This window comes from Ambystoma mexicanum, chromosome 2p (assembly GCF_040938575.1).
Source record: "Ambystoma mexicanum isolate Mex_15411 chromosome 2p, UKY_AmexF1_1, whole genome shotgun sequence".
NCBI classification, from domain to species: domain Eukaryota; kingdom Metazoa; phylum Chordata; class Amphibia; order Caudata; family Ambystomatidae; genus Ambystoma; species Ambystoma mexicanum.
In genome coordinates this window covers 904,492,827-904,512,833 of record NC_090923.1, presented here as the reverse complement: position 1 = coordinate 904,512,833, position 20,007 = coordinate 904,492,827, and the positions used below count along the sequence as shown (strand labels likewise).

The following is a 20,007-nucleotide window of genomic DNA, read 5'->3' as shown; positions in this document are numbered from 1 at the left end:
GTTTTTAAACCTGTAAAGTGTCATTTTGCCATTTTGAATCATTATTTCATTTCTGAAAAACTACCTTCATAAAATCATCCGTATCTTTGGAATCGTAGGTGCTAGGAACGTGGTTTCATCTTATAGCTAAGATTCTAAGCTTTCCAACAAGCCTAAAACCGACTTGCTACTCGTTATAGTTCCTCTGTAATCGCGATCGATGCACTCGGAAAAAAGTGCCGCGAATTGACAGTTTGCTTCATTTCAACAACGTGTAAAAATATCTGTCTTTTGCTTCCATTACTGAATCCCGTTTTCAACCTGATAACCATCCCTGAATCATTGGTAGGGCTGACCTGAACCGATTTAAAGTATCTCTCACTCACCCTGAACCTCTAGAGGGAATTAAAAGCAGTTTCAGCATATTTTTCACTTCATTGCCACCACATTGAAAAGGATCGTGCCTGCTTTAAAATCATACCTGTTCTCCTCTAAGCTCGCTGGGGGAATGGAAAATTATATTGCATTTTGTATTCCCGAGAATTGTGTGCTCTCCTTCCATCTCCTTACCTTGCATAGGGGGGGAGGGAATTGTCAAAGAAAAAGTGATCATATTATCTTTTGTTGAAATCATATCAAGTTTATTTCTGTGCTGCATTTTTCCCTCATTGCTTTTCCTTGAAACCATAAAAGTATTTTCTGCTAACTTATCCTTCCTAAACTAACTCCTCATTGATTGTAAAGAAGTGTGCTAGTGTCAGATTATCTATTGTTGATCAACATTATATTCATAAGTGTGCTATCAATTATTAATGTATTCATAAAAGTGTGATATATATATATCTTGTTTACTTTTCCAATAAATCTTTTAAATTACAAAACAAACCTACTTCTTGGCTCAGTGAGGTCAGGGGGATTCGAAGAGAGGGGTGTTATATAAGGGTTTATCATCCAGATTATAACTTGTCATAAAAATATATAATTAAGGGCTTCCCTTGGGCAACCCAGACAAAGGCACTGACTTAGTGGGATTGCTTGATTGGAGTCACTTGACATGCCCATATCTTGAATTTATCCAAAAGGAAGGCGCCGAATAGTTTTCCAATAGTGTCCAATAAGGCGATTGGTCGATAGTTTGATGGATTCCCTTTCAATTCTTGAAAATTGGGACAACGTTTGCTGTTTTCCAAGATTTAGGGATAGAGCAGGTGTCAGCGCATTGTTGGAATATTCGTGACATTAGGGGTCCCCATGATTCTGTGTTGTTTTTTAGGTCTGCATTGGAGATTCCATCTGGTCCGGGTGTCCGGGAGTTGTTCAGTTTCCAGATTTTCTCACAGATTTCCGTTTCGTCACATTCTATGTTGCATCGATCTTTTTGGGCCCGTGGAAGTTCGTAAGTGTTGCCCTTTAGGGGGGCAAACATGTTTGAGAAGAAAGAGATCCAATGCTTCTCTCCAATTGAGTTAGCTAAAGCATCCTTGGAGTCGTTTCCTTCTGGGTCAATCAGAGCCCAGAAAGCTTTGGATTGCTTCCCACTTAGAGTCCTTAGCATGTTCTCCGAGTCCTCTTGATATAGTATGGCACAATGGGATTTAACCCAATTTTTGTAAGATTTTTTTTGCGAATGCTGCTGCCTCAGCTGTTTGTAGTGAAGGGCAAGATTTTGCTTTACGCAGAATTCTTCTAATTTCTCTTCTTTTTTCCACCAGTTGCTTGTTACTCGTGTGATGCGGATTTTTTGTGAACGCTTGAGATTTTCTTTGTTGTTGATAAGGGATCAGTAGGGGGTAATCAGATGTTAATGACCCCACTGATTCGCTGATTGATCTTTCGTAGTTCTTTGTAATTGCTCTTATTGCCTCACTGGTAAGTCTTAGTCTTGTCCCTGCACCATTGATATCAATTGACGGAGTCATATTCTTTCTTTTTTTTTCCGGTTTTGGTTCTGGGGCTGACCATGTAGCCTTCAAAAGGTTGTGGTCACTGTTTTTTGTTCTTATCACTTCGAATGCAGTTGTCTTTGGGAGCACATTTCTGGATACGTATATATGGTCCAAGAAGGCTTTGAGGGTTCCTTGCTCCCAAGTAGGGATGGGGTTGAGTGTAGGAGAAGTCAGATAATGGAGGTTATGAAGGTCAAATTCGTCCATAAATGTCTCCCAACTCTTGCCTCTCTGATCAGATTCTCAGATTGTTGGAAGTACTTGAGTTACCGATCCAAGGTTTGTGTTACCCTTTTTTATGTTCTGGCCAATGTTTGCTAGGGTCAGGTTTAAGTCCCCGCAGATTATGATGTGATCGATGGCCATCGTGTTTAAGCAAGTCTCTATCGTTTGTCCAATGTTTGCCAGCAGAGTTGCTTCATTCAGAGCTTTTGGATTCCAATATATGTTTATCACTAAGTATGATGTTGGCTTGTCCAGGTTTTCGCCTGCTGCAGTCGGCTGCCCGGAAACCAAAGAAGCTAAGATGAAGGAGCTGCTTAACAGTGTTTTTCTGAGTTGTAGACCACTGCAGGCTCTGACAGCTGTGGCCTGCCTGTTATACCTTGTATTGCTGGTGAAAAATCAATTGTTGGCTTCTTGAGGAGCCACGTCTCCTTTAAGCAGAGAAGATCGTATGATCCCAAATTCAAGTCGGATTTGGATGTCAGGTGGGTGAAGCCTCTTGTGTTCCACAAGCCCATTATAAGATTGGTTGGAGTGTGGAGTGATCTTCTAGGATCTTCGTCTTCTCCTATTGCGGTTGTTCGTGGCTATCCTCTTTTTTCTATTGAAAGTCTTTCCGGGATCCAGGCCCATCTGTTTTTTTTGTTGTCTTTGCGAGGATGTCGCGAGTAATTATGGAATTCAGTTATTCTCCTTCTAGGGGGGTCTTGATCGGTTGTTGACTTCCGATTCGGCAGAGTACCCTCCGGTAAACGTTCTGGATCCATATTGCTTAGTTTTTCATTGTGTCGAGTCTTCGTGTTGTTTGCAGGGCTTTTGTGCCATTGTTGAGATCTGGATGTTTTATCTGGTGAGTCGAGTCTGTCCTTGTAGCTGGTAACTCTTCTCTCATCCCTAACGGATTCCTTTCCGTAGTGGATGCCAAGTGACCTCCTTTCGTCAGTGTCCCGTGTTCTGGTTTCAGGATGAATTTTATGAGATGTATAATGTGGGACTTGGTAACGTGTAGGACCGTCCGAGTGACTCTCGAGCGGCCTCCTTTCATCCGAATCGTGTGCTCCAACTCCTGAGTATGTTTTAAGGGGTTCGTAATGTGATGCTCAAGATCTTGCAGAGTTTTCTGTCTTTTCGGTGGGAACGTGTTCCTTGTTTGGTATGTGATCTCTCACTTTTAATCCTTGGCGAGAGTTCTCCTTACCACTGCTTATTTCTTCCAGGTAGTAACCTAGGTCTCTAAGGGCTCTTGACTCGGCCTTGAGCTTCCGTCTCGTGCTTGATGAAGATATGTGGATGTATACACCGTCTATGGAGTGAGGACTCGAAAATTCAATGACATCGAGATGGTCTGATGTTATTGATCTGAGAGACGAAACTTGATGAAGTAGGTCCATTATTACGGATCTATTTAGAACCTGGTTGCTCTTTGATTTGTAACTAGGTTGCAAGAAAAAAGAGCAGGTGTCGGTTGTTCTATAGAGTCTCGTTAGATGAGTACGTTTCCATTCTCTATCAGAATACTTTGGCGGCGTCGTCCAGTTGAGATCCCTTTTTTGATAGTGGTCCCTGGATTCTCCTTTTTGTTGCGTGATAGCTCTGGATTTCCACCTGTTTGGAGTGTGATTGTTTTTCTGGTTGTTAGGTTCGTCCCGTTTTTTGATGCTAGAAGCGTATCTTTGTTTTGACCAAGGGGAGGTCTTTTGTTTCGAGTCATCAACCACATGGAATGGTGTAGTTTTAGGCTCTAGGAGTCTGATTTTTTTAGGGGGTGTATCATTATTCTGGTTCCGATCGAAGGAGACAGTTTTTCTTTTAGATTGACAGTTATCAGATTTTGGGTCTATAGGCAGCCATTGAGAAGAGAGTTCCAGGACGTTTTCCATTAGATCGCTTTCAGTGGGAGACAGAGATCTGTTGCTGTTCAATTTGACGTGGTTGTTTTGAGTTGCGTTCTGTTTCAATGATTTAGTTGAAATTTTGATGTACTTTCGTTTAGTTGAAAGTGAAGATTTTTGCGAGGCCTTGACATGGTCTGTTGCCAATTTGGGCTGCGCAGTTATCCCGGTCTTTGGCTTCGTGGCTAGTGCTGAAGATGTAGATGGACCATCAGCAGAAACTCTGAGCTCTAGGTCTTTATCGTTAATTATGCAGCCGTTGACTGCCTTTGTCTTGCTCGGCGGCAGTGTTAAGAAGTTGAGTGGTTTGATTTCCGTGGGTTTGGCCTTCGTGGTTTTTGTTTGTTGACTCTGATGTGAGGCTTAGCAGAGAAAGACTTGAGTTCCGCTTGTCCGGCGTCACGGTCGTTCGGGAACTCGTGGCTGATACAGCCAGACGAGAGTTGCTTTTTTTGTCAGTGGTTCATGCTTTGAAGTGAAATGTTTTCTCTGGTGGAAATTCGACTTGGGATTGTACAGATTTTGTTTCCAGGTGTTGTTGGTCCCTTGTTTGTGTACTGACTTCTTTGGTGATCTTTCGGTTTTCTATTTTTGAAGTAATGAATCCTTCTAAAAAGGTTAATTTTGTCTGTGCAGAAGCTGCCAATGTTACTTGGTCCTTTACAGAGTCGTTGAGTGATTCGTACAGTTTAGTGAACAGAGCTAGGGCTATAGTGATAGCTGACATTATCACCAGTAGATCCGGTTTTTTGTTTAGTGTTTCTTTACCAGAATCTCCCATGATTTCACTTTGTCTCCTGTTCTTTGGTGGTGTACTTGGCGTGGGATGATCCGCGGTTTGAACTTCTTGCAATCGGTTCGTCATTGCCGTTTCGGACAGCCTCAAATGTTCCTGGTGTGGGATTACCTGCGTAAATTTTAAGGGCAAAAGTTGCGTTGTAGGTCTCTCAAATTTTGATTTTGATGGCTCCAGTTTCTTGAGTGTTGGACAAGGGTTTAGTGTCTTGCTAGATAGAGCTATTGGTTCTAGCACCCCATCATGTAGCAGATTTTCATTAGGCGTATTTAGCTTATTAAGGCTGTGCATTGGTGCAGGGTACTTTGAGAAGTTTCCTGGAGTGTTAAGTTCCAAGTCCATTGATGCTGGAGGCTTCCCAAAATGCCATCTTTTATTAGTAAGTAGTTGAGGGCTCGAAGCATTTGGGTTGGGAGAGCTTGTGTTGAAGTCTAGTCTCATTGGAATGGCGGGGGAGTCAGCGTGATCGTTTTCTTCTAGAGTGCCTTCCAGAAGTTCTGCATCAGAAATCTCACTTTTCCCTGTAAAGACCTTTTTTCCTCGTTTACTGAAAAATGTATCAAGGGTGCCCACTGATGGCTTCTGGGCCTCTTTATTCCGATTTGCTGGGGCAGACTGCAAGTTGTTTGTTGGTTGTCTGCACGTAAGAGGTTTAGTTTTGCCTGGTTTTGTTCTTTCTTCCTTCGTAGGCGAGTGTTTGGCCTTCGTTGGGATTAAGTTTTTAGGTGACTTTTGTTAGTTTTGAATGAAGGGTCCTTCTCAATGGCCCCCAATGATTCTGCCTTTAAGGTCGTTAAAGGGGGCGTTGGATCGTGGTTTATGGAGCTGTCACTTTCTGAATCCTCAATTGTTGAGTAAGAGCAATCTCCGGACCAAACAATCTCCAGGTTTCCCATACTGGGTGGGGGACTGGCTAAGTCCTCCCTGCCCACCACCGGATGGATCTCAATGTCAATTTTTATTTTGTTTCCCCTGTAACTAGAGGCGTTGTTGTTGCTCAATTTTATGGAGTCACTGGCCGCGTTAATGGTAGGTATGGTGGAACGTGTAGAGTTCCCCACCGAGTCTGTAGATGTCGCTCTCCGTCCGATTCGGGGAGAGGCGCTCCTATGCCTGCTCCCGTCAAGCCGAGCTGTGCTGGTGAGCTCCCTCCCCCTCTCACTCTGTCTGCTGCTTCCGGGCCAGGAGGGCCGTGCAGAGGCAGACCGCCCTCGAGGTAGAGCTCCTCGCCACAGGCGGCCCCCTCCTCGAGAGGAGCCCGACCCGTGTCCACTGCGGGCAACAGAGAATGCGAGGAGTGCCCCGTGGGAGAGTCCTGAGCGCTCGGCTGAAGGCCGTCCAGGAGAGGTCGAGCCAGAGCTCCCAGACCAGACGGTGAGTGTGGGTTTGTCAGGATAGCCGAGCAATCCTTGTTGCGATCGCTTTCACAGGTCGCTGCAGTTGGCGGAGGCGCCGACACTCCCAGATCCGCCGTTGAGGTAGGGTCAGCCTGCGTGTTCGAGGCTGCCTCCGCAGTCTCCGTACCCGGCTCCTTGTCTCCCAGCGGTCGAGCCGATGCTCCCAGACCAGCCGGGGGTTGGAGGGGAGCCAGCCTGGAGTGTCAGATCCTCGTGGGTGATGGCGGCTCCCTGACCCGGTGTTGTTGAAGGTCGAGCTGGCGCTCCCAGACCTGCCAGGGGGTGAAGGGAAGCCCGGGATGGCTTAACTGTCCCGGCATTGTCCTTCCTCCAAATCGCCCCTAGTTGGTGGGAAGATATTTCTAGATCTCCCAAAAGGAGAGGCGCGACTTGCAGCCGCGGGATCACGTGGAGCTGAGTATCCTCCGCTTTTGGTCCCTCTGTTGGTCGAGCCAATGCTCCCAGACTTCCTTGACTTTGGGGATTTGGCAGAGGTTTGTGTGTTTGTTGAGGGGGGATGAGTGGACTTGCGACTTGTAGTTTCTTGCTTCTTGAAAGGTTTTTGTGGGGGCTGCGGTGCTCCAGCCCGCTGCCTTCACTGCGGGTTCTCTGGCTTCTTAGCCAATGCACCTCCTCTTCAGGAGGGGGAATGGCACGGTTCATGTTGTCAGTATCAGTGCTGGAGTTGTAAGGGCAGTCCCGGCGGTCCTGGCTCGGACTGCCACGGACTGCCTTGACTCTGCAGCCTTAACTCCGCGGCCCGCTCCGCGGATAGATGGGTGTCTTATGGACACACCTTCATTAAGAAACAGCACTGTAGAAAGACTGCCACGGACTGCCTTGACTCTGCAGCCTTTACTCCGCGGCACGCTCTGAGGATAGATGGGTGTTTTATGGACACACCGTTACTAGGAAACAGCACTGTAGAAAGACTGTCACGGACTGCCTTGACTCTGCAGCCTTGACTCCGCGCACAATATATTCACAGGACCTGGCTCCCAAGGGTGAAGGGGTTGAAACCTGAAGGCACCTGAGAAGTTCTTAACACATCCCACTTTAGGGCAATATTTAAGTGCAATATCTGGTTCACTATGTACACCACACATAGCAGCCAATCGAAAAGACTTAATACATTGGTCCAAATAGTATCCTGAGGCTGCGAGTAATACTTTCCCCAGGGATTTTATTTGTTTTATTGATTGCCGTTTAGCATTTATCTAGTTGTTTTTAGATTCTATGTGCATATGAAGTGTATACCCCTATTTTATTGGCATATTAATTTTGTGTTGGTTATATCTGTTTTTGGGTATTATTGAGTATATTTTTATCTCGTCAATTGATGTGTTTGTTTAACTTGATGGTGCACGCCGAATAAAAGTGATTCAAAAAAAGAAAATTTGTCACGATGGAATGTAATCCACGCGTTTCTGAAATCTTTGTTTTACTAATATATACACATCTATTTTGCTGTTAGAGAAGGGATTATACAGATACTGACTGTCTGGACAAGTGTAAAAATTGTATTACTAGGGTGGAAGATGTGAGACATTTTATGCGTATTTGCTCTTTATAAACATTAACGAAAGGAGATGCTTTTTAAGACCGTTATTTTTTTAATAGGAAATTAGATCCGCTGATACAGCCTACAGTCTGATGAAGACAACCATGGAAGAAAAATGGCTAGTTGGTGTTATGAAGTATTTAAGGGCATTAGGGCACTACGTTTGACATTTTAAAATCTTTCTATATGATCTTTGTTTTTATTATGGTATACACCCTATTTTAACTTTTGTATTCTTTTATATGTTATATGGTATTTTGTTTGTCTTAGGTTTGTAACATTTTAAAGCATGTGTCAAAATAAAACGAAGTGACCGACAGATCTAGATATTTGCGGCGCTCTTAACTCCTAACTCCCCAATAGTTTTTGTCCTTTTATATAAGTAATTAAACTGGTTTCCCTCTCTACAATACTATAGCAGTGCTGGAAATTGTCTAGCATTAGTACATGTGCAATACTTTAAGGCAACACGAAAAATCTCCCGATTGCCACATAGGGTCAGAGCTGTGAGACGGGAAAGATTGGATTTCTTCAAATACGATAGATAGTATTTCGTAGGTATGAATCCATTTGCAATCAGAGTACTGGCGGCTCAGACAGAAACTGCTAAGTCTGAAAGTTTAGAGTATCAGTGATGTCGCAAGGGGAATCTAGCACAGTGAATGCGGTGACAGCCACATTGTGTAATCCAACTTCTGCCTGACTTCAAAATGGAGGTGCAGCCTTTGCAAACTCTGGTTGTCACAATGCAACACCTCATTAGTCCCATTTACTGACAGGGGACCATTACACAGATACAAAGGGGTATTTAAATTGATCAGGGGCAACACTATTTAATACGAGTGTGAAAAGAGAGATTACAATGACAGAGCTACATCAGAGTAAGTGGAGCAACCTATCAGAAATGAGATGAAACATCAATCTTCCCAGCAGCCTTTTAAAATAATCGTGGGAGCCTGCTGAGGGCTGTATATCAAAGACCAATACCACTGATGAAGAAAATGCTGAAAATCTGCAGGCTTTAGCAAAGGCACTGGAGGAGACCACTGAGATCCAAAAGCCTGCTGAGGGACAGATCCTAGATTGTGGGGAAGGACAGATTGGGAGAGAGATGCGACAACCTGCCACTATTGGCCAAATGACCCTTCATCCAGGACAATGACCTGTAGGTAAAAATAAAACAGCCTTACAAAAAAACCCTATGCAAGGGAGATGAAACCCTTGCTGGTAAGAATACATGGCTTGCTCAAGAGGGGTACCCGAGGCTGGAACATGAGAATAACCATGTATGATGCCCAAGGCAAGGGGGCGGAGGGGGAATTATTTGCTGGCAAGAAAGTAATTTCACCAAAATGCAGGGGTAGTGGGAGTGACATCACAGGACGTGATGTCATTTGACCCCACCCTTAAATGACATCACAGGAAGCAATGGAACATGACCCTTCACCCCTTGACAAAACAGTAAGTGGCATCATATAGCATTGTTCCTAAATACACTACAAAAAATATGGTTACGATATCACTAATGTGATATACATTTCATACAATAATGGATCACCACATGTATCATTAATATCAGTGTGGATACGCCCATATTACCAAATGACTGTGTTGGTACTCAATTTATCAACCTCAGAAGGATGAAAGGCTGACTTGGCCTTGCTGGGATTCGAACCTGCAACCTGTAGATCACACTGATAAACCTGATGGCATTCTCACAACTATTCCCCGGGAACCTCCGTTCCGGTGGCCAGGGAAGGGCCACTGGTTTTGGGAGAACAAGCAAGGGAGGATCACCTGAGTAGGGGGTCTTTGGGGATTGGGGAGAGAATGCCTAAAGTTAAGGCATGGTATTCCCTCTTTCCCCAACTATCCATCACCCTACTCTCCCTCAGCCTTTACGGGCTATTATAAGTTCAATCCCGTTCCCCCCCTTCCCACCACATACTGAGACAGGGAAGAGGCACCCAAGAGTAATGCGGATTACCTATAGGACAGGTGCCTATAGCACTGAAAGGAAGATGATGACTAAAAAGGCACACTGCAACACACCACCAGCATATCCCTCTAACGAGGTCAGGCAGAGTCAGGCCCTTGACAACTATACACACTGGTACTCTATTGAACACCACTCTAGTACTGAAATAATTGGCCGGATTGTAGTCAGACAATGGAGGCCAAGAACTCAGCCCTGAAACCACTCAAGATGGCTCAGGTGTACAAAAGGCAGAGCACACAGCAAAACTGAGCAGCAGATAAGAGAGCAACAGTGAGGCTGTGTGGCTGAGTCCAGCTGGGGATCCCTTTTTGTGTGGAGCTTTGCTAAAAGAAAGCAAGCAGTGGGAACGGAACACCATAAAGTTGCAGCAGAGAAGCCCAGAGGTACCCGGTGGAGAACGGAATGCCAAGACACTGACTCGTCTGGTGAGGGTCAGAGCGTGGCGAGGGAGCCGTGTCTCCAAGGAGCCGGAATTGCGAACCGTGGAGGATATGCTGAATCCTGTTGGATGTGTGAAGCGAAGTGCTAGTTTCCCTGGGCGGGATCCAGACTCCAGGGATGTCTGAGGGGCAGGCGTGGAGACCCTGACATCAGAGCTGAAGCGGACGTTGTGAGTATCATCACGCTAACCAGTGAGTTGCTAGCATCATGAGAAACCCAGTGTGTGAGAGTCTGAAGCAAGAGAAAGAGTTTTAAAGTGTGCGAGCGGCACGGAAGAGAAAGACAGTTACAAAGCGTGCGAGCAACATGGAAAACAATAAGCAATAAGAAAGAAAAGCAGTTGGAAATAAAGAGGAAGTGTGCAAATGGCACGAGAGAGAAAGAAGTGAAAAGTCAAGCATGCAAGAGGCATGGTACTGAAGCAGTGAACGAAAACAGTCAAAGTAAAAGTGTGCAAGTAGCACAGGAGGAAAGCAAAAGGAAACAGTGTGAAAGTAAAAAAAGAAAGAGGCATAGGAGCAAAACAAAGCACAGTGTCCAGGAGGCATAGCCAAAGCAATGCCAAGAAGGTGAAAACAAAGAGAAGGAGAAAGAGAGAACAGTGGGGTGGGGGGGGGGAAGAGTAGCAGAGTGGTCGCGCATATGGGAAGTCAATGAAGGCACGCCCCTGAGCGCTCACCATAGAGAGAATACAACCCGCTACAGAAGAAAGGCCCAAGTCGATCTTGTAGGGATAACAAGTTTAATCTCACACACAGATGAGAGCAACAGCAAAGAACTCTGCTGCTAAGAACGTTCTGCCGAAACGTAGTACAAGCAGAATCTTACAGAGGAAAACATTGCCATAACTGACGCAGTACATGCATTCAAAAAAATCTGCGTGGCTGATTGGATGGGCCCTATACAGATACCACCTTTATCCATAAGGGATGTTATTTTATTGGTACCAGCCCAGTCTGTCTTTCTTCCATCACGTGGGTGCTGCAGGGCTAATTTTCTACTCATGTTGAAGATCAGGAAACAAATTAATTATATTCCTACAATACAGCTTGTTTTATCACTCTTACTATGCACTTGTTAGGCCTTAAGACAGGCACACAGGAGGCTCTGGGGCACTCAAACCTTCACACACACACACATTTCACTCACTCCCTCTGCGCCATCTAGCTCCAAGGTCTCCACCCTTGTTTTGAACTATAATGTATCCCTCCCAGCACCTTGCAATACAAATCACACGATTGTTGCTTCAACGATATGCCCTGTCCATTCTCTTTGAACATTTACAGACTTATTACTTTGGGGTTGGTGCTCCAAGGCCACCTGGTGCCATGGAATTCAGAGTTCTTAGGGTTTAGTCAGTTATATGGGCTATAACTCATGGTCACCCAGGAATTGGCCAGGTCATGCTTTGGTCAGTGTGAGATAACATGCACAGCAGGCGCCGGTCTCAGATCACGGCCTTGTAGGGCACTTTCCTCTTGAGTGAAAAACGCATCTTAGCAACACGTTCAATAACAATTAATAAACAGTGTGGCGGGTGAGGGTGTGAACTGTCCTCATGGGAGCTTGGGCATGACTGGAGATTTCTGTGACGCCGTGGATTTGGGCCTAGTGCATGTAATGCCGCATTTAATGCGCAAGCTTTCTCTTCTTTCCCATCATTATTAATATCTATGCAAAATAGCGATGCTGCCTGTGCCTTGGACCACACCATGTAGTTAAACTGTACTTGGTTACATTAGCATGGGGTCCTGCTGTACGGGAAACTGTCCCCCCTGACTCATTACAGTGTCTCAAATGCATCTTGCCTTACTTTAAAGCACCTGGGGGCTGCCCTCTTCCCAACATTAAGCTATGCATTCTCGAAAGTCTGTTACAGACCCCATGTCAAAAGGAGGATACGAAGAGGGATTTTTAGTTGAATTGGTGAAACATGAGAGGCCCAAGCTTGGGGAAGGGAACCCTGAGAGGCCTAAAGGAGCTGTGTGCTTCAAGAAGCTTAGGGAAGGGAGTCCAAGCGAACCTAAGAGTTTTCTATGAACTAAGTTGAACTATTTTTGTGTACTGGCAGCACTAATCCTGACAAGAAGCCCACCCAAATACAGTCTTAGACACATTCCTTTGGGACACTATTTTTCTTTTTAGCAGACCCCTGCAGGGCATTTTGTTTCCAGAGTGAGTGCTAGTATAGGTGTGACACAGCCTATTTGGGGACTTACGGATCTTGACTATCCTGCTGTAACAATTGTAACATCTACTCTCTGTATTTTGTAAGTTATTATTTGCACCTTTTATTATCTGTAACATTTGCATTGTGTACGAATTGCACTGTATATGTAACCTATCACTTGTAAGAAATGCGCCCAGATGCCTCCGGGCCAGGCGCGCAATACAAATAAATAAACTAAACTAAACATCGGTTGAGGTAAAACCCAAATTAGAGATAGGGCAATTTAGGCATTACACCAACCCCAAATACTTTATATAAAGGTTTTCGAACATATCTCTTGTGTCTGTGTCTCTCTTGATACCATGTCTGTCTCAACACACACACTGCAGCAGCGAGCGCTCAACCCACTGAGCCATTTTATCGGCTATAGCTACCTTACTGGCTATAGTAAAATTAGCAATTACATGTCTGAATGTTCTCACAGTCAGAAAGCAAATTACACTCTGTAGTGGATACCAATAAACTGGTAACTGAGATTTAACAGCGGGCCAGTTCATCAGCAGGTCTGGTGCAACGTTGGCCCCATGTCAAGCCTGTATGGATCTACTTTTCAGGCTTCAGATGTTGGCAAAATACATACCCATTGGGTGGGTTCATAATTGTATTAAATAATGTAGAGTAGTGCAGGGAAAGCAGCACACTCGCACGGCATCCCGTACTCTTGGCGCTCGTTACCTCCTACATGCAAATCAACATCCTGAACAGTATGCCATGGAGATAGGAAAGATAGACGCATTACAACAAAGCATTCATTGTGCCACAATGAACGCAGGGCCACTGTATGTGCTATCGTCAAACATTTCTACGATGTACACATGCGTTTAGGCACAATGATTTTGTCAAGTGACCGAGGGCACCGAGATGGAGTGACTTGTGGTGATCGTAACAAACAACGGCAGAAAAAAACATGCTATAACTGCAACCTGCGAAAAGCAAAATACATAGTCCGAAAGGGATGCTTATTCTACTCTAAATGCTATTTTTAAAGTTTTTGTCTACATTGTGAATTTGATGTGTTTCAGAACAGACTAAATGAGTGACTTAGCCCCTAAGATGTGCATGAAATAAACCTTTAATGAGTCTAGCAACTATTGAATAGAATTCCAGAAAGACAAATTATTAGTTATTCCTATTCTTTCTTATTTAGAGTGACTGATCAAAGCGTACACTTGTGGAACCTCTTTTTTTTATTTTTTTTTTTTAAAAGAGGCCTAAACAAGACAGCCAGCCACTCTATACAGAAAGAGCCACATGGTGCTGGCCACAGCCCAGGAGCTTCAATCGTTAGGGGTAGCAAGGGAGACCTCTGGGGTCGCAAGAACGACCCCATGGCAACCCTCAAATTATGTCCCCACTTGCTGGTAGGTAAAGTCGCGAAGTAAACTGGGTGCTAAAGCTCAAGATTGTGAAGCCAATTAGCAGCTGAATGTTATAACCCTAAGATTGCCAGCAAAGCCAAGAAGCCCAGAAATCGTGCATTAGATTAGGGGTCCTTGGTCTGTCAAGGATTCCCTAAGGTGGTCCCTTGCACCATTTTGAAAAACCCCAAACTGACACTTTGCATAATTATCCTTCTTGTGTTTTATTGAAAGCTCTTGCGCCAATATACACTCACCTAACTCATCTTGATCCAGTTAATAAAAGATGTTGAACTTTGAATCGTGTGTTCTGTTTCTCCTACATAGCAGTGGATGGACAACTTTTCAGTCTCCTTTTTTTCCACCTTTCCCACTTCCTTCATTTTGTTTGCAACGAGTGCCCCAGCCTGTTCTTCCTCTTGGCTCCCAGAGGCCACCATGAAAGGGAAGAGGTTCTGCGTACAGAGCCCCGCCTTCCCTTTCCATGTCGGCCATCTTGAAGTACTATTTTCCTTCTGCGATCGGAACCCCGATGGGCGTCCCATTCGCGGCAGGAACATACATTAAATTAGCCCCGTCCCAGCATCTGGGACGGGTGCTAATCGCGTTAACCCCCGTTCCAAGTGCTGGAATAGGGGGTTATGGCCCGGGTCTATAACTCAGGCTGCCCGGCTGTTACCCATCTCTTACAATACACACCCAGCATGAGCGTGCTGAACCATCTGTACTCAATGTAAACACACCATATTATACATAACTGTAAATACACCCACAGCAGTTACATCCATATTAAATTGTAAACCACTAACCATCCATCTTACAGTAGAAATGTTACTGAAATTGAAAGGATTATACCCAATTACCTGCTCATTTGCAGTTTTGTCCATTATGATTGCCTTGACTTCGAAGGGCAGTAGTGTAGGGTCGACTTCCTGACCCTTCTCTTTAATAGTTTGGGGCTCCGAGCTGTATTTTGTATGCAGGTTCACGGTGCACTGAAAGGATTTTGCCAGTGCCGCAAGAGTTTCAAGACCATCACCAGCGATGAAGGAAGCAAACCCTTCAGACTTCACAGAAATAGTCTCTTCCTTCACTGAAGAAACACAATAATTGGTTTTGCATGTATTACAAATGGAGGGCAAAGAGAACAGTGATATAAGGCAAGAAAGTGGAGATAGAACAGGCGAGAGGACCAGATAAAACAGCCCATAAGACCCCGATCTTTACTAGTTAGTAATATATGGGTCTACATGACCTTCTTTAATAAAGACATTTTATTTAGTTGTCCTCACATAAATCAAGAGCAAATCTATGGTTTACTAATCCTCCCAAAAACTAAGATTTTTATTAGCTGCAAACACACCTAATAAAATCACCTGGGTTGACAGCCTTCTACACAAATAAAGGGCCGAATCTTAGAATAGACTCTTATTAACAATAGGAATTACATTTGCAGGAACAGGAAACAAGGACACAGACGGTGAGTGACTCCCAGTGCTTGTTTTATAGCTCCACTTTTTTAATCTACACTACGATGCTGACCCTTTCCAATTGCAGTCAGAATCCTAGGTTTTTTGTTCAAATGACAATCCCGTTTATATTATTTATTGAACTCTTACTGTAAGAAGAGGCCTATAAATGAAGTCCATTGCAAAAGAAACTACCTTGCCTTTTTTTAATAGCATGCCGAAGTGCCATTGCCTTGTTAATGTGATGTAATCTTGTATAACACGACGTAGCCTATTATGACAGACTCTTGGCCTTAATTCCAGTAAAATAAATAAAACGACACCCAATGACACGGTTTAAAAAACAATAAAATTCCCAGTACAGTGACAAACATTGGTAGACCTTTTTAGGGTGCGTCTGTATTTCTAAAAACAGCATTTTTCAAGCAACAAATTGTAATGCAGGCATTACTTACTCAGTAATAGTTTCATTTGCTCATTCACTTGCATTGTATATGATGCCATCTGGTGGTTGGTTCAGTTTGTTTTTCTCTAAATCAAAAAGGGGGGGGGGGGGTCGACAGGGGCATTCCTATTACACTCTCCATACCTTGCCTATGCACGATTCCTCACATCTCCTATTGATGCATGTGACTTAGTATATACAACCCAGAGAAAGATTGAGCAATGTTCATCTTCTAAGGCTTGTGAATCTGCTTCAATTCACATGCTTTGCTAGACTTCAAGCAGTAACTGGTGAAGGTGGCGGGTGAGATGAAGAAAACTGATCTTATTATTTCTTGGCGCACTTGTGAATCTTCCCTAGGTTACATATCCACACATTAATGATGGGTAAATGTGTGAAACGAACTCATGATGCTGCCTTGGCTGCCTTGTAGGGATGTTGCTAGGTCTGGAAAAAGATCTGGGGCTATGCTAATGTCGGCACTGTCGGGACTCGGGGCTAGCTAGCCTTTTGGTTGCAACTCCTGAGCTTCTATCCGGGGCTACAAGCAAAAGACCCGGGGCTATAGCCCCCTCAGAACTCCCTAGCAACGCCTCTGCTGCCTTCCATAATAAGCATCTAAAGGAATTTTTGCAATGAAGGCTTTTGTTGCCCCGTTACTACACATGAAATCTGCTTCAGGAGTGAAGGAAAGAGGTTTGTGTGAGCTAATGAGTAATACAGTTGAATACAGTTAACAATACAATAGACCTAACAATAGTGGATTTAGTGACTTGGTCACTCTCTTCCTGTTGTAAAGGAGATTTTAAAAATCAGTGTTTGTTTTACTTAAGTAGAACTTTTGTGCTCTATGAACATCAAGTGTGTGTATTGCCTTCTCCCCCTGTTTTGTGGATTTGGGAAGGAGACTGGTAGTCCTATAGACTGGTTTACATGGCACTTGGTGATGCATTTGGTGGAGAAACATGGGTGTGTTCTAAAGACCACTTTATATATTTGTGGATGGTGATGAACGGTTCATCCACCGAATGGGGCTGTAGCTCCCTTAGAGGTTATAGCGATGAGGAAAGCCACCTTGTATGCAAGCTCCTTTAGAGAAGCCTTGTGCACTGGCTAAATACGAGTACCCACTAGCTCGTGAAGGACCATGCGTACGTCACAGCCAGGTGGGGTGTCTGTGCAACTGGTGGGTAAACGCTCTTTACTCCTTTCATAATTGCCTTTGCAACTGGCACTTTCGACGATTACACCTTTTGTTGTGAGGTGGTGTGCACTGCCAGTATGGCTATTTGTAGTTTGAGAGTTGTAAACTAAGCCTTAATTGAGGAGCTAAAACGGGTAGGTGACTATATCTGCAGGGGCGCAGTCAATTTGATGGATAGGACATAACCCTTCCACTTATTGAAATAGCAGTGCATTGTGTTTGCTTTTTTTGCGCCTTACACAGTACACCCATACATTGAGGTGGCAGGCATAAATGCCCAAACTCTATGACCTCAGGAGCCAGGATGCCAAGTTCATAGTTTGTGGACTCGGATGTGATGTTGGAAGATGTGTCAGGAGGTGGTGAAGTGGATGAAACGTCACTGATGGGCATATGGATAAAATGCAGGATGTGGGGATACCATGGATGCCTTGCCCACGTTGGGGCAATGAGGATCGGTGGCAAGCTCTCTGGTTGCTTGTGAATCACCCTTGCAAGTAAAGCTGCTGGGGGAAGGGCAGGGAAACATATCCAAATATCCCTGACCAGCTCAGCCACAGTATGTTGCTTACGGGCCCGTGTTTGGGTACATAGTTGAAAGGCTGTGCATTTTGAGTTTTCCTTTATTGCAAACAGGTCTAGGTGTGGATGCCCCCAAGCCAAGTTGTACGTTTGTGTGGAGTTCCCATTCATGTTTGTGGACCAATACTCTGCTTGGGCTGTCTACCAAACAATTGTGCACTTCTGGAATGGGCTGTGACTGAATGAAGAATGGTTTGCTTATGGCACCAATGCGAAATGTATTGGGTTAGAAGGAACAGCACGTTTCAGTGAGCGCCACACCGTTTAAGTGAAACATTGCTGTGGTATTGTCTGTGATCAGGGTGCTCAGATTTGGAAAATGAGTTTGGGATGGGTGTACAGCCATTTTGATGGTCAGACGCTACAATATGTTTATGGGCTGTGAATATTACTGAGCTGTCCTTTTCACCAGTGCCTTGAGTGCCTGGCAATGCACCCCCAAACCAGCTTGCGATGCATTGGTAGTAACGGTCACTTGCACTAGTTGGCCGACAAAAATGTTATCATTCAACATCTGCAGCACTACCACTAGCTTGTCTCATTTGCCTGATGCCTGTATCCTTTGCCTCTCAAGCCTCTTTTGGATTAGGTGCAGGTTGAGATGTGCAAACGGGAAATGAAGATGCATGCCCCATCGTTCCCAATAGTTTCATGACCTTTCCTACCATTACTGAGCAGCCGGCTTGATGACAAGAGAGTTGGGCTCGCAGCCCTTGCACCCTCTTTTGTGAGGGGTACACGGTTGCTTCATTTGCACCTAGGACTGCTCCGAAGAACATTTTGGATTTGCTTGGGCGGCGACTGGAATTTTTCTCATGGATTGAAAAGCCCAGATTTTGAAGGAGAGTGATGGGTTTCTCTACCCAACACTGTGCCTTACCCTGCTAACCGCCAGCCATCTAGATAGCGCCAAACGGAGGTTTTGGTGGTCTTGATGAGGCTTGGTGAACACATGAGGAGCCGATGTAATAGCAAAAGCGAGTACTTGGAAAGGAAAGTGTCTTGTGGACCCTTTGCAGCATACATATTTGTGATGGCTTGAAAACAATTGAATACCAAAGTATGCATCTTTCATGTCTAAGGATTCCATGTTAATCAACAACAAGGAGGTAACACACGAGATGAATAATTATTTCAAAACCAAACATGGATTTTGAATCCCTCAATTCAAACTCTGGAGGCTATAGGCTGTGTTAAGGAAACACCTTTTGATTAGAAATAGCTTGATAAAAATATCGCTCATAACAAAAAATCCATTTAAAAAAAAACTATTTTTACAGAACATGAAATCCACATGAAAAGACAAAATCTGTATTTTTAAATTAAAAAAAGACATAAAAAGGAAAGAAATGTTGGGCAAGGGGTAGAGAATAAACCACAATATATGTTGAACAATAGAACAAATAGCTTTCACAAATTCAAACACTCTACTAGTCCCACTCTGTTAACAAAATAGGCAAAATGGCTAGTCCTATGCTCTACAAATGCAAATTCTTAAAATCACATGCAAGACATTTGCTCCACTTAGGGAGTCACCAGTCTGTTTGATAATGATCACAAAAAAATCAATAAAAAAAAATAAATAATCATATCAATAGTACGGACAGGCAAATGGCATTCTAAAACGCGCCAACCCAGCTAGTGCGTATGCACCAATCAATTCGGGTCTCAACTCTTTGGTTCACCACTGGTTTCGAGGATGTACAAATGGCCCATGTTCCACTCTTCATCAGGGGTTAAACAACAACATTTATTAATACCTGGACTTTGACTTGGTCCAAAATGTAGAATTCATCAATCTGGCCGTTTTTACACGTGGTCTGACTGGCTTGATTCCGAGCAATGTTTACATGGGGAAAAGCTGTTCGGCTTCAATTTCGCATGCTCAATTGCACACCAAAAATGCAATCATCGATGAACTGATTTGCAAATGCAGCATTTTCAAGTCTTTACTGTAACATTTTAAAGTTGTTTCCAATTTTCTTCCCAGCTGGCAGCCTCCCATCCACTCGGAGTAGTATGATCGCTCTCTCTTCCATGTGGTCTCCCTATATTAGGAGGGGGAATCACTTCTTGCAAAGTGGTAATTTTAAACTTTTGAGGTTTTACAAAACTTGTTTGTATGACGCAAAATCAAACACCAGACTTTTGATTTGGTCTTTTTTGGGTACAAGGAAATACAGTAAATGCATTCCTGCATTTACTTGATTTATGGGGAATGACTCGATGGCAACATTTTAGAGAAGTGCCTGTTCTACTTCTTGTGGCAGAAGAAGTCCTTTTTGCTGCATTCATCTGGTGTGTGGTGGAATGGTGTGTAGTTTTCCCAGGCGCTTGATGGACTACCTTTGTGTTATTGTGCCCAACATCCTCTTTTCGGTGGTGACTCCCTCCCATGGTGGTTGAATAATATTCTCCCTCCTACTCGAGAAGCATGGGACGGTACATGCACCAGAGTGTCACTGTTTTTAGGCCGAGTCCAC

The 20,007-nt window shown here is 44.1% G+C and overlaps 1 protein-coding gene across 2 annotated transcripts in view; it reads right to left on the bottom strand.

Annotated features, from left to right (window-relative positions):
- LOC138566892 (titin homolog) overlaps positions 1-20,007 on the bottom strand; it is a 635,448-nt gene that overhangs the window by 175,747 nt on the left and 439,694 nt on the right. For both annotated transcript variants that reach the window (XM_069644618.1, XM_069644619.1), the window contains exon 12: positions 14,688-14,917. In XM_069644618.1, coding sequence (XP_069500719.1) covers positions 14,688-14,917 — 230 coding nt within the window. The remainder of the gene's footprint in view (positions 1-14,687; positions 14,918-20,007) is intronic.